We start from the raw sequence: 24,123 nt of genomic DNA, 5'->3' as shown, positions 1-24,123 counted from the left end.
GGAACTGTTCTTCTCCAGCTATAGTTTTATATAGGTACTTCTAACCTGAAAGTGAAGCCTAAAACCTGGGAAAATTGGCAGGCTCCCACTGTTCATCTGGACGTAGTTTGAATTAGCATATGTCTCAGTGGCTTTTAAAATTGCCATCCACATCTATCAGTGTGCACACAAGTAATTTAAGGACAAGTTTGCTCACATGTGTAGTTCTTTTGGAATACTTTGCTGAATTAGGGCTATTCATTTTTGACCACAGGAACCAAAAAAAAAAAAAATTCTACAACTTGGTTTGATTTAAAATAGCTGATTTATAGTGTCAGCTGAAAAACAGAATTAAAATTCTGATTTCCTATTGCCTTCTTCATTAAAAACTACAGATGTTTGGTCTGGCACAGATGCTAATATAGCCATCATAAGTTTCCCTTACACATTCTGTTTAAAAACTGCCAAACCTTTAAAAATACTGTTTTCCTCAAAAAAACACAGTGTTACCAAACAAATCATTGGACAACAACCAGCACTGTCTGAACAAGTTTTTGGCGTGACTTTTTTTCTTCCCAGAGGCAGAGTGGAACCTAGGCACTCAAAAGAAAATTGCAACATAGCCCTTTGCACTGCAAACTAGCAATGTGTTTGCTGTTCCTTCGGAAATGAATACAGCTTACTTGGGGAGAAGTGGCTGTCTTCAGCTGCCAAGTTCGTGAAAAGCATCGGCTGTGTGAAACCGCGGTGGAACGCCAGGCGCTGCCAGATATGGGCAAGGACGCGGGGCCAGCTCCGAGAGCTTATATTTAGCCTCCAGTGCTGGCAGGGGAAAACCAGGTGGAAGTTATGAGGGAGGCTTGAGCTTGTAGCACACTCTAAAAGGAAACGATAAGCGGCAGCATGTGAAACAAGGCAAAAACAGGGACAAATGAAGAACCCCTTTTTAGCACCTCCCTCGCATCCCACCCTGCAGCATGCCCCTTCTGGGAAGTGAGAGGGGAAAAACAGTCAACAGAGAGGTCAAGGGAGGTATGACTAGGAAGGAGCAGGTGGAAATGTCAGGCAGGACCCAGGCAGGGTGCTCCTGAGGTTCAGTCCCAAGTGGAGGAAAGTCAGGAGGAGAAGAACACTTACAGGGCTACGTCTGGCAGGAGGAAGCAGAGGAGCAGGTGAGTTGCAGAACACTTTGGAAGGTACCTGGAGGAACCAGGGCTCATAGTGACACCTCACAGATGCAGAGAAGTTCCAGCTGCTACTTAGAAACACAGATTCGTTGGACAGACACCTTCTACGTGGCTTGCCTGGAGGAGAGCTGTGCTGATGGAGGAGTGAGCTGAGATAGCTGTACAGGGGCACTATGGATGCAAAAAATTGGAGCACCAAAGATGGGATCTGAGGTCAGAGACAGCTGGGAAGGAAGATTGGAAGGAAAGAGTAGGCAACAGAAGAAGAGGGGAGGTCAATGTGTTTGATTATGGAGTGAAAAGTACAGTAGGGCAAGTGAGAGGATTGTTGAAGGTTAGAGACCATGAAGCAGGGCAGCTGACAGCACAAAAACCTGAGGGTGCTCAGGCCACCACACACCAGTACATGGGGCTCACTGGAGCTGCGCCTCGGTGCCAGTAAGGCACCTGGCCTGGCTGCTGCTTAGTTCTCTGGAAGAACATGCTGGTAGGGAGTTGCAACATACGCCAAATTAATACATCCAAAAAGCATTCATTATCCTCCCTATAAAGCATCCAAGTGTTTGCTATATTCAGTAAAGCTGAAGAGTCAGCATTGGTTACATACAGAGAGTTTCAAAGGGAGAACCAGCTCCTCCACAGGTCTCCCCAGTGCCCTTCAGTCCACGCACAGAGGTAACACACACCCCCAAATGTTTGACTTTGTACAGTATTTTTCCACCAATTTTCCTGCTGTCAGTTAATAAAAATGTAAAGCTTACTGAGTCTGGTTTTTTATTCCCCAGCTAAGCTTTCTCACTCTACCTGTCCAACTGTCCCCCTGTTGTCTTTTCATGCTGGGAAGAAGCATGTCGTCCCTCAGCTGGCTGTCTCAGCTGGCTGCCCCCACATCGCTTTCTCACTTCTCATCCATCTCTTTTGCAATATCTGGCTGCCTCCTCCAGTAGGTCTCACCCATCTTCCTGCTCCAGGCCATGGCATCTCCTTCCTAAAGCCTGCACAGCTATCAGTATTTTTTGGTCTCCCTAAGCTTCCTTCATCTTTTCTGCTATTTTCCCCATTCCTGTGAATGTGTTCCCTCTGCTATTTTTGTTGGGTTTTCTTTAAATTTCTCCTCTCTCATCCTCCCTTCTCCTCAGCCACAGCTGGGCCCATTACTCCTACCATTTTCCCTATATTCCTCCATAACTTCCTTGGCTCTCAGCTAGGTCCCCACTATACTCTGCAGTTGTATCTCAGCTGCTTCAGATTTCCCTGAGCTTTTGGTCTCCCTAAGCTTCCTTCATCTTTTCTGCTATTTTCCCCATTCCTGTGAATGTGTTCCCTCTGCTATTTTTGTTGGGTTTTCTTTAAATTTCTCCTCTCTCATCCTCCCTTCTCCTCAGCCACAGCTGGGCCCATTACTCCTACCATTTTCCCTATATTCCTCCATAACTTCCTTGGCTCTCAGCTAGGTCCCCACTATACTCTGCAGTTGTATCTCAGCTGCTTCAGATTTCCCAGTGATTTCCACCATTCATCCTTTCCTTTTTTCACACTGCCAAAGCACTCCAAGAGTGCCCTGGAAGTACACTTGGTTTTTTGTCACTCCATCTGCTCAGTTTTCCCAGTTCAACCCTGCACAGCTCAGTTACAGTCCTGAAGCATTTTGTGGTTTGTTCCTTTCATCCCTCTTCTAAGAAATGAATAAAATTATCTGGTTTTATCTACCCTGAGCAGACAGAATCCCAGGCATGTCACGTTGCTCATCATGCTTTTTTCCTCTCCTGTCCTCAGTCCCTCAGTCTCTTCTGACATCTCTAAGCAGCCATGCATCTTCTGCAGTCCTTCAAGCATCACCTGGCATTTCTATTCCTCATGAGGAAGACGGGGTAAGAGCAGAAGTATGTTCCCAGGCCACCCTTTCTCACTCAGTGTACCAGTTAGTCTCATGAAAATCAGCCTTTTCCACCCAAAGTGGAGCTGATTAATCACCTTGACCTGCTGGTCTTCCTCACTCCAGCTCTCCTCCTGAAGGATGATGTCCCAAGCCCCTTAAGGAACCCAAAGACTGAAGTCACTATTGTATGGAAAGCAAACAGACTTGAAATTGGTGGACAAATGGTGGCAGACTGTTTTAGACACCAGCCCTTTCCTGAGCTGTGCAAAAGCAGCAAGTAGAGCTTGCAGCTGGCACACATAACACACAGCCAACAAGGTGTCCAAGTTCCCCCCTCACCACCACAAACCTCAGTGAAATCCCTGCACATGTACATGCTTCTTGGCTTCAGAAGACTGCTGATGACTCAGATAATTTACAATATCTTTTTGGAAAAGAGGAGCTGTATCCATAGGAAGTTAGTCCAGAGAACATCTTAATATTGAAACCAAGTGCTGTACAGTCATTGAGTAAGATCAACCATTTCCTCTTGATTGGTGGTGCTCCAATAAACACTTGTGAGAAGTATGTTACAGGTGATGCAGCGTGTTCAATGAGCATTCATTTATGCAAAGAGTGACAGAAAGCTGTTACACTTTTGCTGTCTGCATTCTTTTAGCTGCAGGGAAGTCGGTCCGTGCGAGGGCTCAATGGAGGGCTTTGTCAGAGGTGTCCCAAACAGTCACAGCTACCAAGAGTCTGGCACAGACATCCTGATTTTCTTCAAGTAGTGAAGTCCCTCAGGAGAAACTTTCACGTAGATGTGAACATACTGGAAATTCAGAGATTTAAGAAAGGAATCCTTTCTTTATATACACATGTAGGAAGTATATATGTATATGTTTGTGATACACTTTGGGTACTGGGCCTGGGTGGTCAATGAAGACCTGGGGAATGTCAGCAGGAACCAATGTTACTTCATTTTAGGTCTGTCTGTGAGAGAGGTGGTGCACACTGAGCTTCAAATAAATGACAGCCCCAAATAGGGAATAGCCTAGAGGCTTGTGTGCAGAGAGGGGACCAGTCATTTTCAGGTCATGAAACCTCTGGCGGAGAATGATTTCATCCAGAGGTGGATTAGATTGAACTGGAATAAATCTGGATATTTTGTGAAAAACTCAGGCTGAGTTCCAAACTTGTAATTAATTTTTTTTCCTTTTTTTCTTTTTTTTTTTTTTTAATCAGTAAAAATAGGTTGGATGTGCTTTAACCGAACTTTTGCAACATTCTGAACATTTTGTTTCACATATGGTTGATCTATTTATTATGAGTAAGAGTAGTGACAAACATCACTTAAACAGGAGAATTTAAGTGTATGCTTGAGATGTTGTGATTGTAGCTTTCTCACCAGAAAAGGGGAAACTTGAAGTGTGGTAAACAAATCCATATTCCACTGGCCCATATTGCACTGGGTCAACACTCCTAGAAGCAAATGATATTTTAGCTTGTGGCCTTAGAAATTTAAAGCAGATTTAAAATGTGTTTGCCCCAGATGTACCCACTATGTCTTACTCCATCTCCAGGAGGTTTGCTGTATGTCACTTGGCTGTTCTGTAACATGGTAAACATTAACCTTGTACAGGTGGTTGCAGGAGGCTCTCACTTTTAAGTGCTTCTTTTACGCAGCATGCATAAAATCGGTCCAAAAATCACTTAATGATGAAAATCAGTTTTCAATTTTGTCTGCTGATCTAAGTTATAGCATGTCACGTATGAGATGAGCCTGGGTTTCTTAACATACTAACTCCACATCTGACCACATCCTCAGCTAGTGAGGCTTGAGGTACATGCTCCACGGGGAAATTGATCTTGCCAGCTACATCTGTCATTCCTTTACTGTCCTGGCATGGCACTCTCCCATCCTTTACAGCTCCCCTGGTGCACAGGGTGGTCCTGGCTCCCCACACACCCTGGGGTCTGCACCCCATGCCAGCAGCAGTGGCGAGCAGACCCCCGGTCGTCCTCCACACGGCTTTCTCCCTGTCTCTTCAAATAACACCTTACACAGGGCACTCTGCTTCCTGGGGGATTTTCTGATGTGTCTGAGCTAAAGAGGATGAAGAGGCATTCCTGGAAGGACTTTGGGGCAGGGAGACCCTTTGGAGGCCAGATTCAGGTGCTCCCCTGGTGTTTGCTCCAGAAGCACAGACTTGCACATACGGCACAGGTTTGGCTCAAATGCTTTCGGTTCAGGTCTGCACAAGGTCTGGGGTGTCAGTAGATGAGCAAGCCATGCAGACATAAATATTCCAGCAGCTAAAACCAAATTTTGCTAACATGCAGCTCCTTCTGTTGCACTGAAAGAAATATGACTTTTAACTTTTGCCAGGTCTTTTGTGAAAACAGAGGAAAGCGAGTGACACGTTTAAACAGAGCTGACAGCGTGCTATTTAAATGCCAAAACAAGCCTTTGCTGATTTTTAAGTGGAATTAAATGTTCTCTTTATATATAAAAGTATATTTTGAACTATAAGTTAGTTTGCTTATCAAAATACAAGAGCCACTCAGGTTTCCTCTCAAATGTATCTCTGTTTTTAAAATGTGTTTATCTGACATTCTTGCTATCACTGTAACAACAAAATCTCAAATATTACATTGTTTAAAAAGTAAAAAAGGATGATACAATAAAAACATTCATCATTCTCCCAAAACCTAAATCAATAATTTTATTTTCTTGAAATCAATGGGACTATTCAAGATTAACCACGTAAGTGCTGAATTGCATGTATAATCATTGTAATAGGAGGCTGTTAATTTAAACAGAATTTGGTATGCTTTAAAAAAATAATTTGAAAATGCAGTATTAAGTAGTAAGATTTTTTTCTTAGTGAATAGCTTTAAAATATACATATTCCAAAAATAAAAAGTGGTGAACCTTGTTACCACCATTGCTGATTAGGGATTGTGGTGAAGTCTAGGATTATGAATACCAAGGCATTGTAGAATTCTACTTAATTAAAATACTTCTCATGCTCTTTGTTTCTTTTCCCCTTATACAGGTAGAAAAATTACAGAATGTTTATGTGTGTCTTGTGTATGTGTGTGTATTTCTTCAAAGCTAGAGATTTATATGTGGAATGATTTTCATTTCAATAGTAATACATAGATCATGGTTTTAAAATTAGCTTGTGACTTGTACCATTTTCTAAAACATTGTCTCACTGTTTGTTTGCCATGATAAAAAATACTACTGGAGAGTTTATAGTTGGGGTGCACCATGTACCCCAAGCATTGCTGACTGCATCTCCACAATTTAGGGTGAGACCGAGGGGGTGATTTCTTTTTGTCCATGCCCGCTTTGTGCAAATGTGTACTTCTTAGTATTGGTCCAAAAGGGACCTGACCAAAACAGAGTTTCACAGGAGAACAGAGAGTTGATTGGGTGCTCCATTTCCAAAAGCTCAGTTTAAAAATGTAGGATATAGCAGGCATTCATTGCCAGAAGACTGGGATCTAAATTACTCCGGTGCAGCAGATCTGTACGAGTCTTATGAGGAACCTACCCCCTTTTTGTGCTTGGGAGTGCTGCACAAGGCCTAAATGAGGCATCAAATTTGTGCTGGATTTCCAGACACACCCCATTTTCCTGACTGTGCATTAAGCAATTTGAGTACAGGCTTAATGGCCCGGAGAGTCTTTCAGCAGGATCTATGACTGAAAATACCATTGTGGTCTCCCAGCATGAAGCACTGAGCACCAGTTGAAGGCGTCTTCTCTGCGCACACCAACCAAGGCAGGGTGTGCTGCACAGGGACACTTTCTCTTCACGGTGTGTTTCTGTGGGCACAGCCGCCCACAGCTGTGAAACACAGCAGATTCTGAGAGCATATTATTAAACATTTTGGTTTCTCTTACTTTGTTGCCAAGTAGATACAGCACAAAACACAACTAACTCTCCAGAGACTGAGGCAGATTTTAATCTGGTGTGAATGCACCAAGATACTGTGTTTTTGATGCTGGTAGTAAGTTGAGGAATACTTGGGCATGCCTGGGGCTTTCTAACTGGGATGGCCATTGCTGTTATAATATATATAGAGAGATCAGCCTGACACTTGAGGGTTAATGGTTAATAATCAAATGTAAAGCAAAACCAGAGACTGATCAAATGGTTTCATGCCTAGATGCCTAACAGGCTCACCTACCTAATTTCAGTATGTTTCTTTCTTGGGAAGATCCCAACTCAGGTGTTAGTACCTGCAGCCATAGTACATCTTAGGTGATATATGAGTAAAATTTAGTAGCCTTTAAAACAATAATTGCAAATACTGAATCTACCCAATAGTATTGTCATCATGTTTTTGAGGTATGTTGTCATACCTGTAATTCAGTTACAGTACATGTAGAGTCTGTGTGACAGGAGGTAAATAAAGCACAGCAATATGTACAGCCTATTCTTATACCAGTACATCCCCTCCCATGTTGCTCTTCATGTGTCCTGAATCCATGTACCATGCCTGCACATAGCATCAGGCTTACTTGGCCTTTGAACCTGTGCTTAGAGGTATAAAATGAGGTCGGGCTGCGCTCGTTGTGGCTGGGACTTCAATCACTTTGCCAAAGAGGAAGCATTTAAGACTATTTAACTGTCCACAGCCTGCAGTCCCCTAGTCACAATTCTCCTGAGCTGAACACTGCTGCCTGGAAACACAGTTGTTTAGATGAGTACCTTACAGGATGTTAGTAGCCTCTAGGATTTTACTCTACACTGCGAACTGGGCTCCCACAAACAGGCAAGTGTAGGAAAAGCGAGTAGGATTCACAGTGCGTTTTCTCAGCTCAGCACAAATGTTTGGGACAAACAAGTCTGCACTGTGGGATGTTCAGCATTACACACCCTCCTTCAGGTCTGACATTCACGCAGCAAAACTGGAGTATTGCAGCACCATTTATGGAGGACAAAGTTGGACATTGCTTAGGGTAACCCACAGTTTCTTCCAACAGTATGCTAATGATGGTATAGCTGGTCAGCTCAACCCTTGCCAGTAAACTCTTATCCACTCAGTGAAAAGTGTTGTATAAATTAGGCTTGGTGCTGATTCTGTCTGCATGCTGAAGGATCTCATTTAGCTGTAGTATTTTATTATTTTAGTGAGAACAGAGTATGGAGCCAAATGTTTGCTTCAGCTGGATGCAAATATTCTTGCTCTGCCTGTCATATTCGATAGCAGTTTGAGCCTGCTATATGTTCTGAGCTGAAACCATACCTGCTGGGAGAGGCCACATGAGGCAGGCTGGGTATTTAGTCAACAACTGGTTGATTACAACTCCTGTGACAAAGGGAGTCCGGATTAGCGGTTTCACTTGGCTTGTCAGAAGATGGGAGCTGATGAGATCACTGATCTAGCTGGAAAAAAATAAGTCAGCAGGGGGAAATTATCTCAGTCTCTTTGTTGACATTACTGTGGAAAGCAGTCCTAGAGTTGAGCAGTGTACATTGTTATTTTTAATACTGTCAGCTAGGAAAATTCATTGCACCTTCATTATATCATGTGTTATTGCAGGTACCGTTTTGGAAAGGGCAATTCCTGCGATATGTTTCTGATCTCCTCTGTACTATTTTTACACAAGAGCAGTTCTTGAGACCTTGCCTGCATTTGCAGCAAGCTGGGATATGAATTTACAGCATCCTAGCTATTTCATGTTAATTCATCTGCTGTTTGTCTCTGCAGATGATATTTCACTCCACTTTGAATGTGAATCAGGCTGTGCTTCAGATACCCACAAAGAAAGCTGGTGCAACATAGTTTGGCCTCTGTACATTCACACCCTTTCTCACAGCACACTAAATTCCTCTTGCAGACAAGTGCTCCAATTCAGTGGGGTGATTTCAGGCTTAAATCAACCAGAGTGGGACAACATTGGTCCAGCTGAACTGATAGTGTTACAAGGATGCAGCCATTACAGTGCAAGCAAAAACCTTAAATCAAAATCCATACTTAACCTCAGAAATTCCATCAGACCATGCTTCCACTTCAAACTTTCACCCCCCCAGTTTACAAGGCTCCCATATATCCTACCATGAGTCATTACCCATTTCAGATGGTGTTTTGTGCCATCAGCATCAGGAAAAGATTTCGTTTAAAAAGTAACCTTAAAAAAAAAAAAAAGGCTACTTTCTACTCCCCACCATTCTTTTAGTCCAGTGTAGTCTATAACAGGTGAATTAGTAGCCATGTGGGAGCAGAGAACTTCTGTAGGAGAAGGGAAGTAATGCCTACAGAGGGAGAAACACCCCATAGCCCAGCTTTGCCACTAGTGAAGTCTGCCCCCTCTGGAAAACAGTTTGATGCTTTATTGGTGTTAATTGTGGCAGTTAATGGGCACCATACATCCTGGTGCAGCACTCAGCCTCACTGACGGGCAGATCTATTGTTGTTAGTGTTTTGTGTGCCTCTGCATTAAAATGGGATTGATAAAATCCATTACCCCTGAAATGCAGCCTTCCACACAGAAGACTGGAACTTCACAACCTGTAAGTGGTGTTTTATTCAGAGAGATTTTACTCAAGCATCAAACACATGCAGAAACATACAACCTTCAAAATAATAAGGACAAACCAGATGAGACCCACAGTGTACTATTATTCTCTACTTTCATAGATGGTTAAGAAGAATGATGCAAAAAGAAGAACCAAAAACCTCAGTCATTCCCCGTAATTTCTCTGACAGACTATTTGGATATCCAAGCCTCATCTTATCATGATAAGATCAAAACTTCACATGATTTTAGAGCAAAATTGAACATACCCCTCAGTCTTTTTATAAAAGCAGGCAGCAGCCCTTATTTCAGGTAGGCAATTAAGCCAAGCAAATAAGAGAACTGGCTTGTGACTCCAGTGACCTGAAGGTCACTTCCCTGCCCTCTCACAGGCTCTGGGGCTGCTTAAATCCCTTCATCTCTCTCTGCTTCAGTTTCACTGTTTGCCAGTCAGGAGCAGAGCCAGTGCTAAGCCTGGGCTGCCAGTGCCAATTCGTAAAGGCCCCTTGCTTGAGCAACCACTTAACAGGGGAAAGGATGCATTTTTTTGGGGGGGGTTGAAAATGGTACTAAAAAGAACAGTTTCAGTGCCTGCACATTAGTAGTATTTAAAAATGAGGTAACATATTCGATAATTTTAAGGAACAGAAAATTTTGCTTTAGTTTTCACAGCTTCCTACAAGTGCTTTTTTTTCTCATCTATGCTCTGCATTGATTTTGCAGAGCATGTGTAATTGCAAGACTTGTTTCTGAAGGAGGCAAATGAAACTTTTTTTATAGCATTTTCAGGCTGCTCATAAAAGTGCTGTGTTTAAGCTAGGCATAATTTATTTGGTTTATTGGTATGATTATTATTATTATTATTATTATGTTCTAAAATTAAATGTAGCCCACCTTAGGCTGAAAAACCTGTGAGCTCCTCAGCATTAACAGTAATTATCTTCTTCATTTTCTTTGGCTATAAAAGTCCTGTTCTCAGTCCTCCAACACATGGTAGGAGTATCTCCTAAATGCAAAGTAGCAGAAAAAGAGAATAAGAAAAAAAGTCTTATCCCCATTTTGTCCAATACCATTCTCCTATCCCTTTAACATTTTGCTTTGACCCTGAACCTCTTTTTCTTAAAAAAAATCCCATTTTTCTGTGTACTTCTTGTTAGCTCATGATTGTACAGCCTGGCTGTAGGGCATGCCCAGTGAATCATAACAGCAAATGTCAGCAGGAAAAAATCTCCAGTAGCCCATTAGCTGTTTGAATTCATATTTATTATTTACTGAATGACCGTGAATAATGAACAAGTTGCTCTAAATGATTACAGATTTGTGGCTAAATCTCTATTAAAAAGGGAAAATCAGTTGAAGCAATTACACAATTTATTTACAAGGAAAAAATTTCCTTCATCTCATTAATATTATCTAGAGTAGATAGCGAGAGAAATAGAGGTAATTGGTGCAAATTGATTAGGGATGTAAAAAAAATGAAAACTCTGAAATGACAGAGAAGTGAAAGAATGCTTCCATGGAGATATCTGCCCTAATCTTTGTGGGCTAGACTTATAGGAACATCTGCGAGTTACTGTGTTGGAGACTGTTACCCAAGTTGTGTTTACAGTCAGTATTTAGAGAGGTAAATTAGGTTAGGTAAATCCCATTCCAGCTAAATACAGCTAATCTTTTGACTGCCAAGCCTAATTTGTGCTTGAGTTTGGGCCTAATTTTTTTCTCAGAGGAAACTGGATCAGGTCAGGAGTGCCACTGGTGCAAAAAGTGTGCAACTTCGTCATTTAGGCATGTCCTCTTAAAGGTAAATGATAATTCCGTAGCTCGCATATAAATGGACAGAGAAATCACAAACTGTACAACTGAAGGAAAATACCAGTTCCTAGTACACAGATTGTGTAGCAAACAACAAAAGGAACCTATCCTAAAATAGGAGAGTATCCAAATATTTTTCTCTTGGCTTTGTGGAGCACATGTGGTGACGCCTCTTCATGCATTTAGTTGAGCAGCTCTCTAAATCAGATTCCATTTTAGGGTAGTCTTGAAGATTATGTAAGAGCAAATTGTGGTTTTCTCTTTCCTGCTTAAAGAACGAATGTGGTATCAGAAGTCGTATTATCAGGCATTATCCAAAATCTTATACCTGTTCAAACGGCATGTTCAGCATCATATTTAACTAGCTCTAATTTCCTTCTCTCATTGCAGAGTCAAAGGGTTTCCAAATTAATATGGCTATTTGAGTATTTTTAGGCAAGAGCCTATTAGCACTGATTTTTTTTTTTTACAAAAACATGCTATAGCTAAAGCTCATGATGGAAGTAATTTGTAATATTCAATGACCTCATTTTATTCTGTTTTGCTCACTCAATGCTAATGTGTATGATGCCATGTGAAATTCACAGACGAGCCTGTCTGCAGGACTCATGGGAGCCATAAATGGATTAAACCTCTCACTCCCTGCTTTGGCAAGTGATCAGTTACATTTAAATAAAGGTCAGTCTGTCTTTACAAAGAACACACTGAAAGCAAGCTTAATAGCTTTCCCTACTGAGCCTAGAACATAACTATTTGAAGCATAATTAGCAACGGGGTGCCTGTCACTGATTGTGCTTTTTGCTTCATTTTATGTCTGGGGAATTCCAGTATTCCCCATTAGCTTTAAGAGGGGGCACAGTGCTAGTTATCAAATTGACAGTCTTGACCTGGCCTCTGAAAGCAGCTGTAAAACATTGTTGGGGAAAATTTAGATGAATGCCAAAGCCAGGTCTGTAATACTGCTACAGATTGGACATTTGAGGTGCATGCCATGACTCTAAATAACAAAATAGGTAAAATATCTGGTACACATGAGAGCATGGACTTTGTTACACTAAATACCAGGTGATAAGGACGTACACCAGCTGTCCTATTGTCTCATCTTGTGAGCTCTGTATTGTGACTTCTTTATAAAATACTCCATACCTGTTCTTTTCAGCATAGCAGAGTGACCAGCTCTGCCATCTGTCAAAATACAGATTTCAGGAAGGGTGGAGTGAATCAGCTACAACTGCCCCTACAGTTAAAGGTGCTGGCCACAAAAGGGTTATTTTGTCAAGTTAAATACTTAGCCTGTATGAGGCATTTAAGAATAAACATGATTATAGACTCATAGAATGATAGAATAGTTTGGGCTGGAAGGGACCTTCAAGATCATCTAGTTCCAACATTCCTAATATATCCCGTGGTGTTCCAGTTCTTCAAAACACTTCATTTGCTTGAGGTTTCTTGACTGGTATTTATAGCCCTTGTAGCAAAAGTGATAATTGTCTACAGGTGGAGAGAACAGAGCTGATACAGCAACTTTGGTACTCTGCAGACAGCCTGAAATTTTAAGAGATATCTGTGAATTATCTTGACCTTCCTGACTGGAGCATGAGCTTCAAAAGTCCAGTGATTGCACTTCAGTGTTATCAGCAGCTAATTTAGCACTAATCATTTTATCTAATACTATCAGGGAAGATGGGTAAGAGCAAAACACAGTGGACTGGCTTTTGGGAATTTCTGGAGATAATCCAAGAGCAGACCAGAAAAATAGACAAGTGACAGCAAAAGCAGCAAAAGAATAAGGAGGAGGAGGAATTAAAAGGCAGAAAAGAGGCTGGGATTAGATGGAAAGGATCTCTTTAGTAAAGATGAACGTTATAATGAATTATTATGAGAAAATATTACCATCTCACATTTTAGGGGTAATACAAAGATTATAGTCTGTTTATCTCTGTGTAAATCATCAACCTACATTTACTTAAGCCCCTCTCACCTGGTATTTGGTCAATGGCTGCATTCCCAGCTCAGGATCACTACGAGAGAGCAGAGGTCTGTGTCCTCCAAACGCATCTTCACAACATAGAAACTGTAAGAGGAAGATGACCAACCAGGGATTAAGATAAAAGCATGTACTTTTCCTGATTTATGTGCACTTGGGGGTTAAACACAGGATTTTAAGTCAACAGGTTTTCTTCTCCTTTCATGAATGGTATATCCATTTTAAGAGTCAATTAAATACATCACAAAATGTAGACATTGCCAAGAAAAATAGGGCTGTATTTGGTTTTATAAGATCTTAGATATATAAAGAAGACCAATGCCTTAAGCAGCTCCATATCAGTTTTACCACTCTCCTTCTCTAAAATTTATTTATGCTTTTCTTTGTTTGTTTCATTTCTAGGATTTCTTTTTCCTGATGGAAAGTTTATACCGGAAGTAGAGAAATCGGTAACTGATTTAATTGATAATTTTCAGCTTATATGGAATTTTCATTTTTTACAGATTTTCTGCAAAGCAGCCAACTAATTCTCTGGTTTCAGAATAGGCACTTCAAGGTCGTATTTCTTTGTTTTCACCACAGGTCAAGATACCATCACCAGGAAAAACTAATCTGAAAGCATCTTTCATCACAGGCACTTGGAAATAATGAAACAAAACAGCCAAGCAGAGTAAAAAAATCCTTTTGCTTTAACCCATGAATCCTGTGCCAGCAGTGCAGAACTCTCCTCAAGCACTGGCAGTAAGGTTTGCTAGGCAGGTAGCAAACACACTTCTGTGGTTTACACCTCCATAATAATTTCTCTCTTCTGCAGAACGTTTCCTTCAAGCACTGGTAGCATCCAGCTGTGTCTCCTTTGAGCCTTTTAGCATGTCCACTTTACGTTTTTCCATGTAATTCAGGATTTGTACTTTAAACACTCGCTTTGTTCTCTGTTGTAGGTCATGGGTTGTATGGGACTTTTGAAATGTTATCCTCCTGGAGAAAAACTAGAGAAGACCAACACGTTAAAGAGAGGACTGCAGCTGTATTTGCAGACTCCATGCTCTCATTTTCTCTCACCACTGCCATGTACCTGGTCACTTTTGGAATAGGTGCCAGTCCCTTCACTAACATTGAAGCAGCCAGGATTTTCTGCTGCAATTCCTGTATTGCAATTTTCTTCAACTACCTCTATGTACTCTCCTTTTATGGTTCCAGCCTGGTGTTTACTGGCTACATAGAAAACAACTACCAGCATAGTATCTTCTGCAGAAAGGTACCAAAGCCAGAGGTATTGCAAGAGAAGCCTGCATGGTATAGGTTTCTTCTGACAGCCAAATTCAGTGAGGACACGGATGATTCAGAGGAAACGAACACTTACGAGAGTCATCTTTTGGTGTGGTTCCTGAAACGCTATTATTGTGACTGGATAACAAACACTTACGTCAAGCCTTTTGTAGTTCTCTTTTACCTTGTTTATATTTCCTTTGCCTTAATGGGCTACCTGCAGGTCAGTGAGGGGTCAGACCTGAGCAACATCGTAGCGACTGCGACTCGGACCATCGAGTACACAACTGCCCAGCAGAAGTATTTCAGTAACTACAGCCCGGTCATTGGGTTCTACATCTACGAGTCAATCGAGTACTGGAACACCAGTGTCCAGGAGGATGTGTTGGAGTATACCAAGGGCTTTGTGAGGATATCTTGGTTCGAGAGCTACTTAAATTACCTTAGGAAACTCAACGTATCTACTGGATTGCCCAAGAAGAATTTCACTGATATGTTGAGGAACTCCTTCCTGAAGACCCCTCAGTTTGCCCATTTTTCAGAGGATATCATCTTTTCCAAGAAATACAACAATGAAGTTGATGTTGTGGCCTCCAGGATGTTCTTGGTGGCCAAGACAATGGAAACCAAGAGGGAAGAACTTTACGACCTCCTGGAGACCCTGAGGAAGCTCTCTCTCACCTCCAAGGTGAAATTCATCGTTTTCAATCCATCATTTGTGTACATGGATCGTTATGCCTCTTCAGTGGGAGCCCCCTTACAAAACTCCTGCATTAGTGCTTTATTTCTGCTCTTCTTCTCTGCATTCCTGGTGGCAGACTCTCTGATCAATGTCTGGCTCACTCTAACTGTTGCCTCGGTTGAATTTGGAGTTATAGGTTTTATGACCTTGTGGAAAGTGGAACTAGATTGTATTTCTGTGTTGTGCTTAATTTACGGAATTAATTATACAATTGACAACTGTGCTCCACTGTTATCAACCTTTGTCCTGGGCAAAGAGTTCACAAGAACTAAATGGGTGAAAAATGCCCTGGAAGTGCATGGGGTAGCTATTTTGCAGAGCTACCTCTGCTATATTGTTGGTCTGATTCCTCTTGCAGCTGTGCCTTCAAATCTGACCCGTACACTGTTCAGGTGCTTGTTTTTAATAGCATTAGTCACCTTCTTTCACTGCTTTGCCATTTTACCTGTGATACTGACTTTCCTGCCACCCTCCAAGAAGAAGAGGAAAGAGAAGAAGAATCCTGAAAACCGTGAGGAAATAGAGTGTGTTGAAATGGTGGATATGGATAGCACCCGAGTGGTTGACCAAATTACAACAGTCTAACTTGATTTGCTGGTTGCTTTTTTACACTAGGTCTTACTGAGGAAACAAAAAGAAACCAGTACTGACTAAATGTGTGGGGAGAGGAAGGAGATTGGAGGTTTTCGCCTCCCTTCTCTAAGGTAAATCCAGGAATATTCAAAATTATGGGAGAAATTAAAAATAAATTAAAAAAAAAAAAGAGCCGGGGTATTGTACCTTGCTCAGTTCCTGTAACAGATTATATGAGAGAATTTGCACACTCATGCAAAGAGAGGTTAAATTGTAGATGCATGAAGTAAGATCTAATGGAAGAAGTTGGGTTCTTAAGCAGTCGTCTGCATCGCCTGTACTGCAGATGCTGCAATTATTGTGGCTAAACCAAATCATGTTGAAAGGTCAACTGTCAAGGCTGAAGTAGCACTAAATGTTCGCTGGATGTAAAGGCTTTACAAACTTTCTGCACAGCAATAACTCAAGTCAGTGAGTCAGCTCTTATAAGTCTTTGCCATCACATTTAATTTTTCTTTTCTCCCCTAATCTAAACATTTATGCAAGACTATATAAAAGATAGCAAACTGTACTGGGAAAGAAGGCAGTACACAGCAACCAAGTGCTTTCCAAACACTTTTATGTTATGAATCACTTTTTTTTTTCCTAAAAGTATCATTATTTTAAAATGGAGATCATCCCTTGTAACATTTTTAATCATGGTTTTATAGCTGTTTCTTTTTCTTATAAAAACAAAAAAGAACAAAAAAAAAGGAACAAAAAAAATCCATGTGACTCTGTCACTCTAGAAAATATATAATTCTATTTTATACATGTCTCGCTACTAGTTAAACATGTAATCTGCTTTACCAACTGTAATTTTGTTAGCACTCTACTAAGACATGTGAGTGGATCTAGCAGCAGACAGAAGATGGTGTACTGAATATTTCAGCACCAAAATCCATGATACAAACCTCAGATAGTAAAATGTCATCAAGAAAGTGAATGTTAGGGCTCTTTTAGTGAGAGCCTATTTCAGGCCATTCACTGGTAATGCACACTAAGAGGATTAGAGGGTAGTTTTACATAATGTATAACTTAATCCCTCGGTCTTCCTAGAGTACCTGTAAAGCAATAGACCTTGCAGCTATGGGCTCTTCCAGGAGACAGTAGACAGTGAGAGTTGTGTGGAACAAACCGAAGGTTGGGACTGCGGTTTGGTAGAAGCAAGTTTAACAACGTCCCCAAAGAGCCCATATCTAAGGAGCCTATTGAAAACATCACGTCTGAGAGGGGAAAAAAAAAAAAAAAAACAACTTTAAAAGATTACATTACTGGGTCTTTTTGGAGCCGTGAGTTCTAAATCAATAATTCTGTCAGCATCTGTGATGTGGAGTAATACAGATAAAGCAGCATCTCTTCCCTCCTCCACCCCCTCCACCCATAAGAGCGACAGGCTCATTTACTGTAAGGTTTTATCATGCAGTTGAACCCTAGTGGGGATGTGTAAGCCAATTCTGTAGGTTTTGCTGAGAGTATTCCGACCATACATTGCCTGTGAAAACCCAGTAGCAGGAAGCTGGCTGGCGTGTCGGGTGGTTTCATATGGACTGTTGCTTTGTGGTACAAAATGAATGTATTCCAACCAGACTCCCTTTTGCAGCTCATCTGGAAACTAAGAGTACTTGAAAAGTTTTCAGCACATGGCACAAAGTTTGCTTCAGTGGCAGTATCTGGAGGGGAAGGGATATGGCAAGAGCCATGGGGCTTGGAGCACTGGGAGCACTGTGGCTCAGGAGGCTGCCTGTGGTACCTGTACAGTCACTAGGACATCTGTGGTCACAAACCCAGGGTGTGCTTCATTCCATGAGACATCTCTTTAGCATCCAAATCCCAGTGACCCCCAAATGCCCTGTGCAAAACCTGCAAATTCCACCTACTGAATATTAATTTTCAAGCAAACAGATACTTCTAAAGCATCCTTCCTAGCAGAAAATAAGATAACCAGATATTTTGCCCTGAAGCAAAATGTTACATTCTCACTAGCAAAACAAGTCAGCAGTGCAGCTGGCAACATTTACTTTCCCCTGGATAAGTTCCCTTCCCTGACCAGAAGAAAGGAAGCTGTGTCCAGGAATGCACAGGCTCTTTGCTTAAGTAAACAACAGTTGCTTCGGTAGCAGCTGGGAAGCTGTAACAACAACTTCAGCCTTGGAAGAACACAGGCGGACACCTTGAAGACAGCCAAATGAATGTAAGGCTAGGAAAAAGATCTGTTTCCCCTGTTTTCTTTAGAGTCAGGCTTGGGGTTATGTTTTCCAGCCAAAAATTATTCCTTAAATATACTTCACTGTAGATTTTCTGTAATCGTCAGTATGTTGTTTAAATAATAGTCACCCTGTCCCCAGGCTGTTCAACAGGCAGCTGCAGTGGCTTTTAAACTTCTGAGGGCATTAGCAAATTAGCTGAGAGTTACAGAGGAATTGCAATTCCTCTGCAGTAATCTACTGACCTGTGGGGCACTTGGACATGGGACATGTGTCAAAAAGGTTGTTTGTACACTGCAGAGAGGAATACATGGCAAACACTGATTTTACACCTCTGCTATCCCTCATGCTATCACTTGCAGACACCAGACACCAAGACAGTTGCCATAAATCTCCTCACATCTAATTGCAGTGCATAGACAGGAGCATCTTTAAAAAGATGTCCAAAGACAAGATTGCAGTTTCACAGATCTCTTATTAAATCTCACCATGTGAGGCCTTCAGAGATCTTCAAGAAAGGTGATAAAACCAGGGATAAAATTACTTCTCTATCTCCAAACCTGTCAGAAAAAGGATGTGGAGGCACTCCTGTGACAAAGTGCTGCAGAAGAGGCTTGGGTGTCCACAGAAGGCAGGGTGAGAAGTCATGCAGTCCACGCCCTTGCCCCCAGGGCAGACTCAACAATATGTAAATAATTTCTGAAGGATGTTTGTTCAGCCCATTCCTAAAAGTCTTTTTAAGGGCAGATTCCTCTCCCAGCAGTTCTCCCCCAGTGCCATGTTACCCTCTCCAGTAACCAGTAACTCCTGCCAGCCACCCAAGACTGGGTTGGAGAAGAGGAGCTGTGCTCCTCTCCACACAGGGATAGGACAGGCAGGAGACTGGAGCATCCCCAAAAGAGAGAGAACCCAGAACAGAGCCAAAACCACCTTACATACATTTTTCACTGTGCTTCACATCAAGCTGCCATTCCATTCCCCACCTCCAGGGTTGGCAAGGTACAGCTGATGCCTTTTCCTGGTCTTAAAATCAAGAGTCAAACACGGTTAGAAGGGGAAAAGGGATTTTACCTTGGTATTTATTTTAAGGATCCTTAGGTGCACACATCTAGGTGAAGTGCACCGAAATGCACACCCCCAAAAGATCTGGTATAACATTATAGGTTTTACTAATTAGCATATCTATCAAAGATTCCCCAATGAGAGGCTCGAATGAATCCCCCTCCCCAAGGAACCTTCCTCTGGATGGTTCTATCTTAGGTTACAGAATGTGTTCTGGAGAGGACCTTGGGGTCTGGGGCACACTGATCCCTAACTACAAAGCTTCTAAAATGTTTAGTCTCTCAGCTTGACAAACATGTCTAAGAATGTAGGCAAAAGCACTAAGAATACAGAAGTTGTAAAAAGCTAAAACAGGGGTATAAAAGAAAAGGCAAAAAATCATCATGGCATCACAGCCATGGAAGTGTCCAAGGTGCACTCAGCCCAGGTCCATGAGACTTCTGCCTGAATCCTGTTGTGTCTGAGGGATGCACCAAATGCTCCTTGTCTACAGGTAGCTTGAATACCTCAACATGAACCATGTTCTCAAGGTTTCAGACTATGCTAAGCCACTTTGGCCTTCCTCCCCTTCAACTTTTTCCTCTGGAGCAATTATCTTCACCAAAGTCAGTGGACCTCCCTGCGCCAACTGATTCATAGGTGCAGATGCAGCGCTCTGTTCTCAGTCCAAAGCACTCCCAGTGTCGAACTGTGCATAAGATTTTACCCTTACTGGTGAACCTCCATTTTGGAAGACTACCTAGGCTTAAGCAGATTTTTGTCATATTCTTAAGTGGCATTTTAGCCCAGGTATCACTGTGGTTTTGTTTGCAATATAGATGATCAAATTTTTTATAAATTCAGTGAGTAGAATACAGTATTATACACTGTCAGGCACTGACTAAAATCTAACAGTGAAAGTTTTAGCTAAGGCTAATAAGACTATGTAGGACTATGGCTCACTGAGCACATATACCTTCTACAAACATTAAAATTCCCATACAGTAAGGTATGGTGTACAGTATATTTTTACTACAGGGTAAGCATGGGGAAAAAGAGCCAACCTATGTGCATATGGCCCTCAAGATCAATCCAGTTTTCTTGTTATATAACTTCTGATGTTGTGTTAGCACAAGTCCACTTTCAATTTACAATTACTCTAACTGGAGAAAAAAATAAAGAAAGAAAATGTGGTATAGCTGGAATAACTATGTCATAAAAATTAATTGATGAAGGCAGAATTTTCTGCCCAAAGCAGAAATGTGAAAATGTTCTAGTTTGATTAAAATTATGGCTGGAAAGGTTGAGAAAAACCTGTCAGTCAAAGAAAAAGAGCTTCTTTTCCAAAGACAAGCAAATACACTTACCATGGTCAACTGCATGAACCTGGAGGGAATACAGTACCAAAGTGGCCTGAGGTTATGTTGAGTCACGAGAGGATTCGCATCTGCTCTCAGAAGCCTTCTGAGCCAGCACTGAATTCAGGTAAAACATGTACTGTAAATTGAAAGGTGTACTTTTAAATGCTTTTTTCTAGGCTGACTGTCCTCCTGCGAGCCATGAAATCCCACCTCAGTCAACACCTTTATTTTTATTCAAAGGGAAAACAAAACAAAGTGGTGGCACGACTGGGCGGAGATCAGGGAAGTCCAGAAGGAAGACTGGCTTCTCTGAAAAACAGAGCCAGCAAAGCAAGGGGGTTGTGGGAGAAGACCTGGTGACTTCAAATCTTAGCAAAGTGGTGGTTTTTCCTATTTGTTAACTTTGGAAGCAGATAGCACATTCAGGGAGATGCAGGGAAGGGAAGCCGAGTTAACAGGAGCCAGCTCCGGGTTTGCTGTGGACTCCAGTTACAGTAGCTCCTCTGCATGGTTGGGAACTGTCAGCAGGATGGGAGTGTGGGAGGGGCAGGGATGGCCCCTGTGTGGGCACTGGGGATGCCAGACCAGGGACTGTGGTGGTGTCATTTCCCTTGTCCGCATCCCACAGCCCTGCCCAGGGGTTCCTGGGGTGAGCAGCCTGCAGAGAGCTCCAGCTCCCGTGCAGGAACAGCTCCTCGCAATTCCCACGCTGTGGCAGCACTGCTGGCAGGTTTTGCTGAAGCAGAGCTTGCGTGGTAATGCACAGGCCCTCTAGGAAACCACTTTCTGGAAGCTCTTGGTTAGAAAGAATTACCCAGAGCCCTTACCTCCCCTGCCTTTGCACATGTTAAAACCCTGATCCATAAAAATCAGATTGTACAATTAGCTATGTAGGGACAAAGTATTTCTTCCCTAGCTTTATCCCTACATATATCACTAAAAGTACTTGTAATTTATTTTCTTATAAATGTTGTGAAATAAGTAATCCTTTCTGGGGTACACACAAGACTGATGAGAAGGAGGCAGGGAGGGGAGAGAGCCCCTTCCCCTTCCTGAAGGTAGGAAGCATCTTCCGCCCACGGCCAGGCACTACACCATCGTTGCAGGGCACCCCCATGACCCCAGCTCAGTGCAGTGGGGGGGCAACCTTATCCCCCCTCCCCAGTCTTATTAGAGAACAGGGAGAAGCTTTAGCTCCAAATTATGGGGGGGATGAGCCCCCAGGAAGCCCTTGTGAAACCCATCCACAGCCAGGAAAGCGCAGTGGCGAACTTCTTGTTTGGTTGGGATTTTTTGAGAAAGATATGGCAAAAGTATCACAGGAGGGGATTTGAACACAAATTCCTGTCCATGGTGCATGGGTTGGAGCAGAGTGGCATGCCCTGACATGCCACCCTCTTGCCCTGTTGTCCTGGCACAGCTTCCTGCCTGGAGAGAGGGCACCTCAGCATCACGTGCGCCTGCCTGGGGCAGCCGCTTCTCAGGCACAAATTGTTCTGATGTCGTTGGCATTCTGCAAGTCATTACCTTTTTTTAATTTTTGGGAAAAACAAACAAAAAAAATCAGCATAAACAATTCTAGATTATTTAAGCTCCAAGAAGTCTTAATCTGTGCATCAAATAAATGGCTTGCAAGATGTCAGGGGTTTTCGTTTAGGCTTTTTTTAACCTATTTTTACTATTTTTGTATTAATTTAGGGGAAAATTGTATAATGAATCTCAATGTATAGCATAAGCCTAAAATAAAATGGCTGTCTCTCTCTTTGCTTCCTGTGCTCCCAAACTGCTACAGAAATCCTGTGCCATCACCAATGCAACAAACTGATTTTCCTGGCCTAACCCAAATAATCAGGATGTGCATCCTCTCCAGATCCCCACAGAAACGGGTGGTGGAGTAGTTCAGGGGCACCTGCTCAGCATGGAGCCAGCGATGTCCCAAAGATGATGGGCATGCTGCTTCTCCAGGAGCTCCTCTTGTTCCAAGCTGCACACTGCTCAGCAGCAAGCACAGGGAAAATCCCTTCACTTCTATTAATTTCTGTGTTATTGGGATCTAAGTCCTTTTTGGGGGGGGTGGTTCTAGATAATCCAGCAGCAGGACCCCAGCCTCAGCAGGCAAACCAACATCTAAGGCAAAAATCTGAAACTGGATCAAAAACTACAGGTTATCTCCTCAAACAAGAACCAGACCTTCTGAGATCTGGTAGGTAGGTAGACCTGAAGTATTGCTATTGAACAGAAGTAGTTCTATTAAACAGAATTATTACTGTTAAAATTTTTCTTACCAAGACTGTACCAGCCACAAACTTAGAAGCTCCATCACCACTGAGAGACCCACCTCTCCCACCTGAAGAACTGCAGCTGCTGCCCCAGGATCTTCTGATGACTGTGCTCAATCATCTTCTTCTCATACCCAGGCAGATCACCCATTTACACTTTTTCCCTAATGTTTTGGAGGAGGGGAGCAGCATTCCTACAGGCCCACTTGGACTAACTGCTTCAAAGCAGAAGCAAACCACCCTGCCAGGGGATGAGGGTGACAGCTACAGATGCTCTGTCACACCTGAGTGCAGAAATGAGATATAATTCACTTTACTGTAAAAAGCAGGTGAGCCAGATCCAATCCCAAGTCACTGCAAGAAATATCAGGGCTTTGGGACTTTTGGCTACCAAGGCCTTTTGGCCTCTTTAGTTTAATGGGAAGTTTGGGATAGCAATTTAAAGGTGACTCCTGTCACCTCTTACAGCTCCTGGCCTTGGCGCTTTCAGTCATTCTTTCTCTCATTGCCTTAAATGCAGAATCCACAAGCACTCTTGCCAAAAATTCTGTCTGGAACTGAAACTCAAATGATATCAATTTTTCTAATTGCTTGTATAATGTAAGAGAGGCTACGTCTAAGCATTGTGCAGGAACTCAGAGAGCAAAACCCCCATACCAGGCTGGTGTTCCTCATTTGTGTTAGCAAGAGCTCCTTCATGCAAATCTCCACAGATCTAATTTACAAAATTCAGGCTTTCCAAATGTGTAATCAGCACATTTTATTCTGAAAATTCATCTGTACGTATACCTTCAAAATAGAGGCGTGTTAAATCTGATTTTTAGCTTATCAAGGAATACAGTTCAGCCCAACAAATGTTCGTGAGCAGCATGTGTGAATTCCGCATGCAATTCTTACACTGCCGCATACAAGTCAGAATATTTTCATTCCAAAATACCCACATTTCCATCTTTATACAACTAATTTGCACACAGGAACTAGGCAGGATTGTGAACCCAAAACAGTGAAGTGTGCTCATGTCCACGTTCATCCTGTAAATATCACTTGAACTTGTAAAGGTTAATGGCAATATAGAATTCATTGAGAAGAACAGGGCTTTTTTTGCCAACTTCAGTTCACTGGCAGAGAATAACTGAAATATATGCCAAGCACTAGCTAGAAAGAACCCAGTAATAAGACATTCAACAGTCCATCATCAGACAAAAAAGTCCACTTGAAAATTTATACATATGAGAAATGTAAGAATCGTGTT

The 24,123-nt window shown here is 42.1% G+C and overlaps 1 protein-coding gene across 1 annotated transcript in view; it reads left to right on the top strand.

Moving 5' to 3' along the window:
* The window catches only part of PTCHD1 (patched domain containing 1), a 39,917-nt gene extending 17,563 nt beyond the window's left edge, over nucleotides 1-22,354 (top strand). Inside the window, exon 3 of the mRNA XM_068997180.1 lies at nucleotides 14,302-22,354. Within this exon, the coding sequence (XP_068853281.1) occupies nucleotides 14,302-15,956 (1,655 nt within the window). The 3' untranslated portion in view covers nucleotides 15,957-22,354. The remainder of the gene's footprint in view (nucleotides 1-14,301) is intronic.
* Nucleotides 22,355-24,123: the final 1,769 nt, after the last annotated feature.

The sequence above is a fragment of the Aphelocoma coerulescens genome, chromosome 1 (genome assembly GCF_041296385.1).
Source record: "Aphelocoma coerulescens isolate FSJ_1873_10779 chromosome 1, UR_Acoe_1.0, whole genome shotgun sequence".
Classification (NCBI taxonomy): domain Eukaryota; kingdom Metazoa; phylum Chordata; class Aves; order Passeriformes; family Corvidae; genus Aphelocoma; species Aphelocoma coerulescens.
Note: the sequence above shows the minus strand (reverse complement) of the source record. Positions and strands in the feature narration are given on the sequence as shown.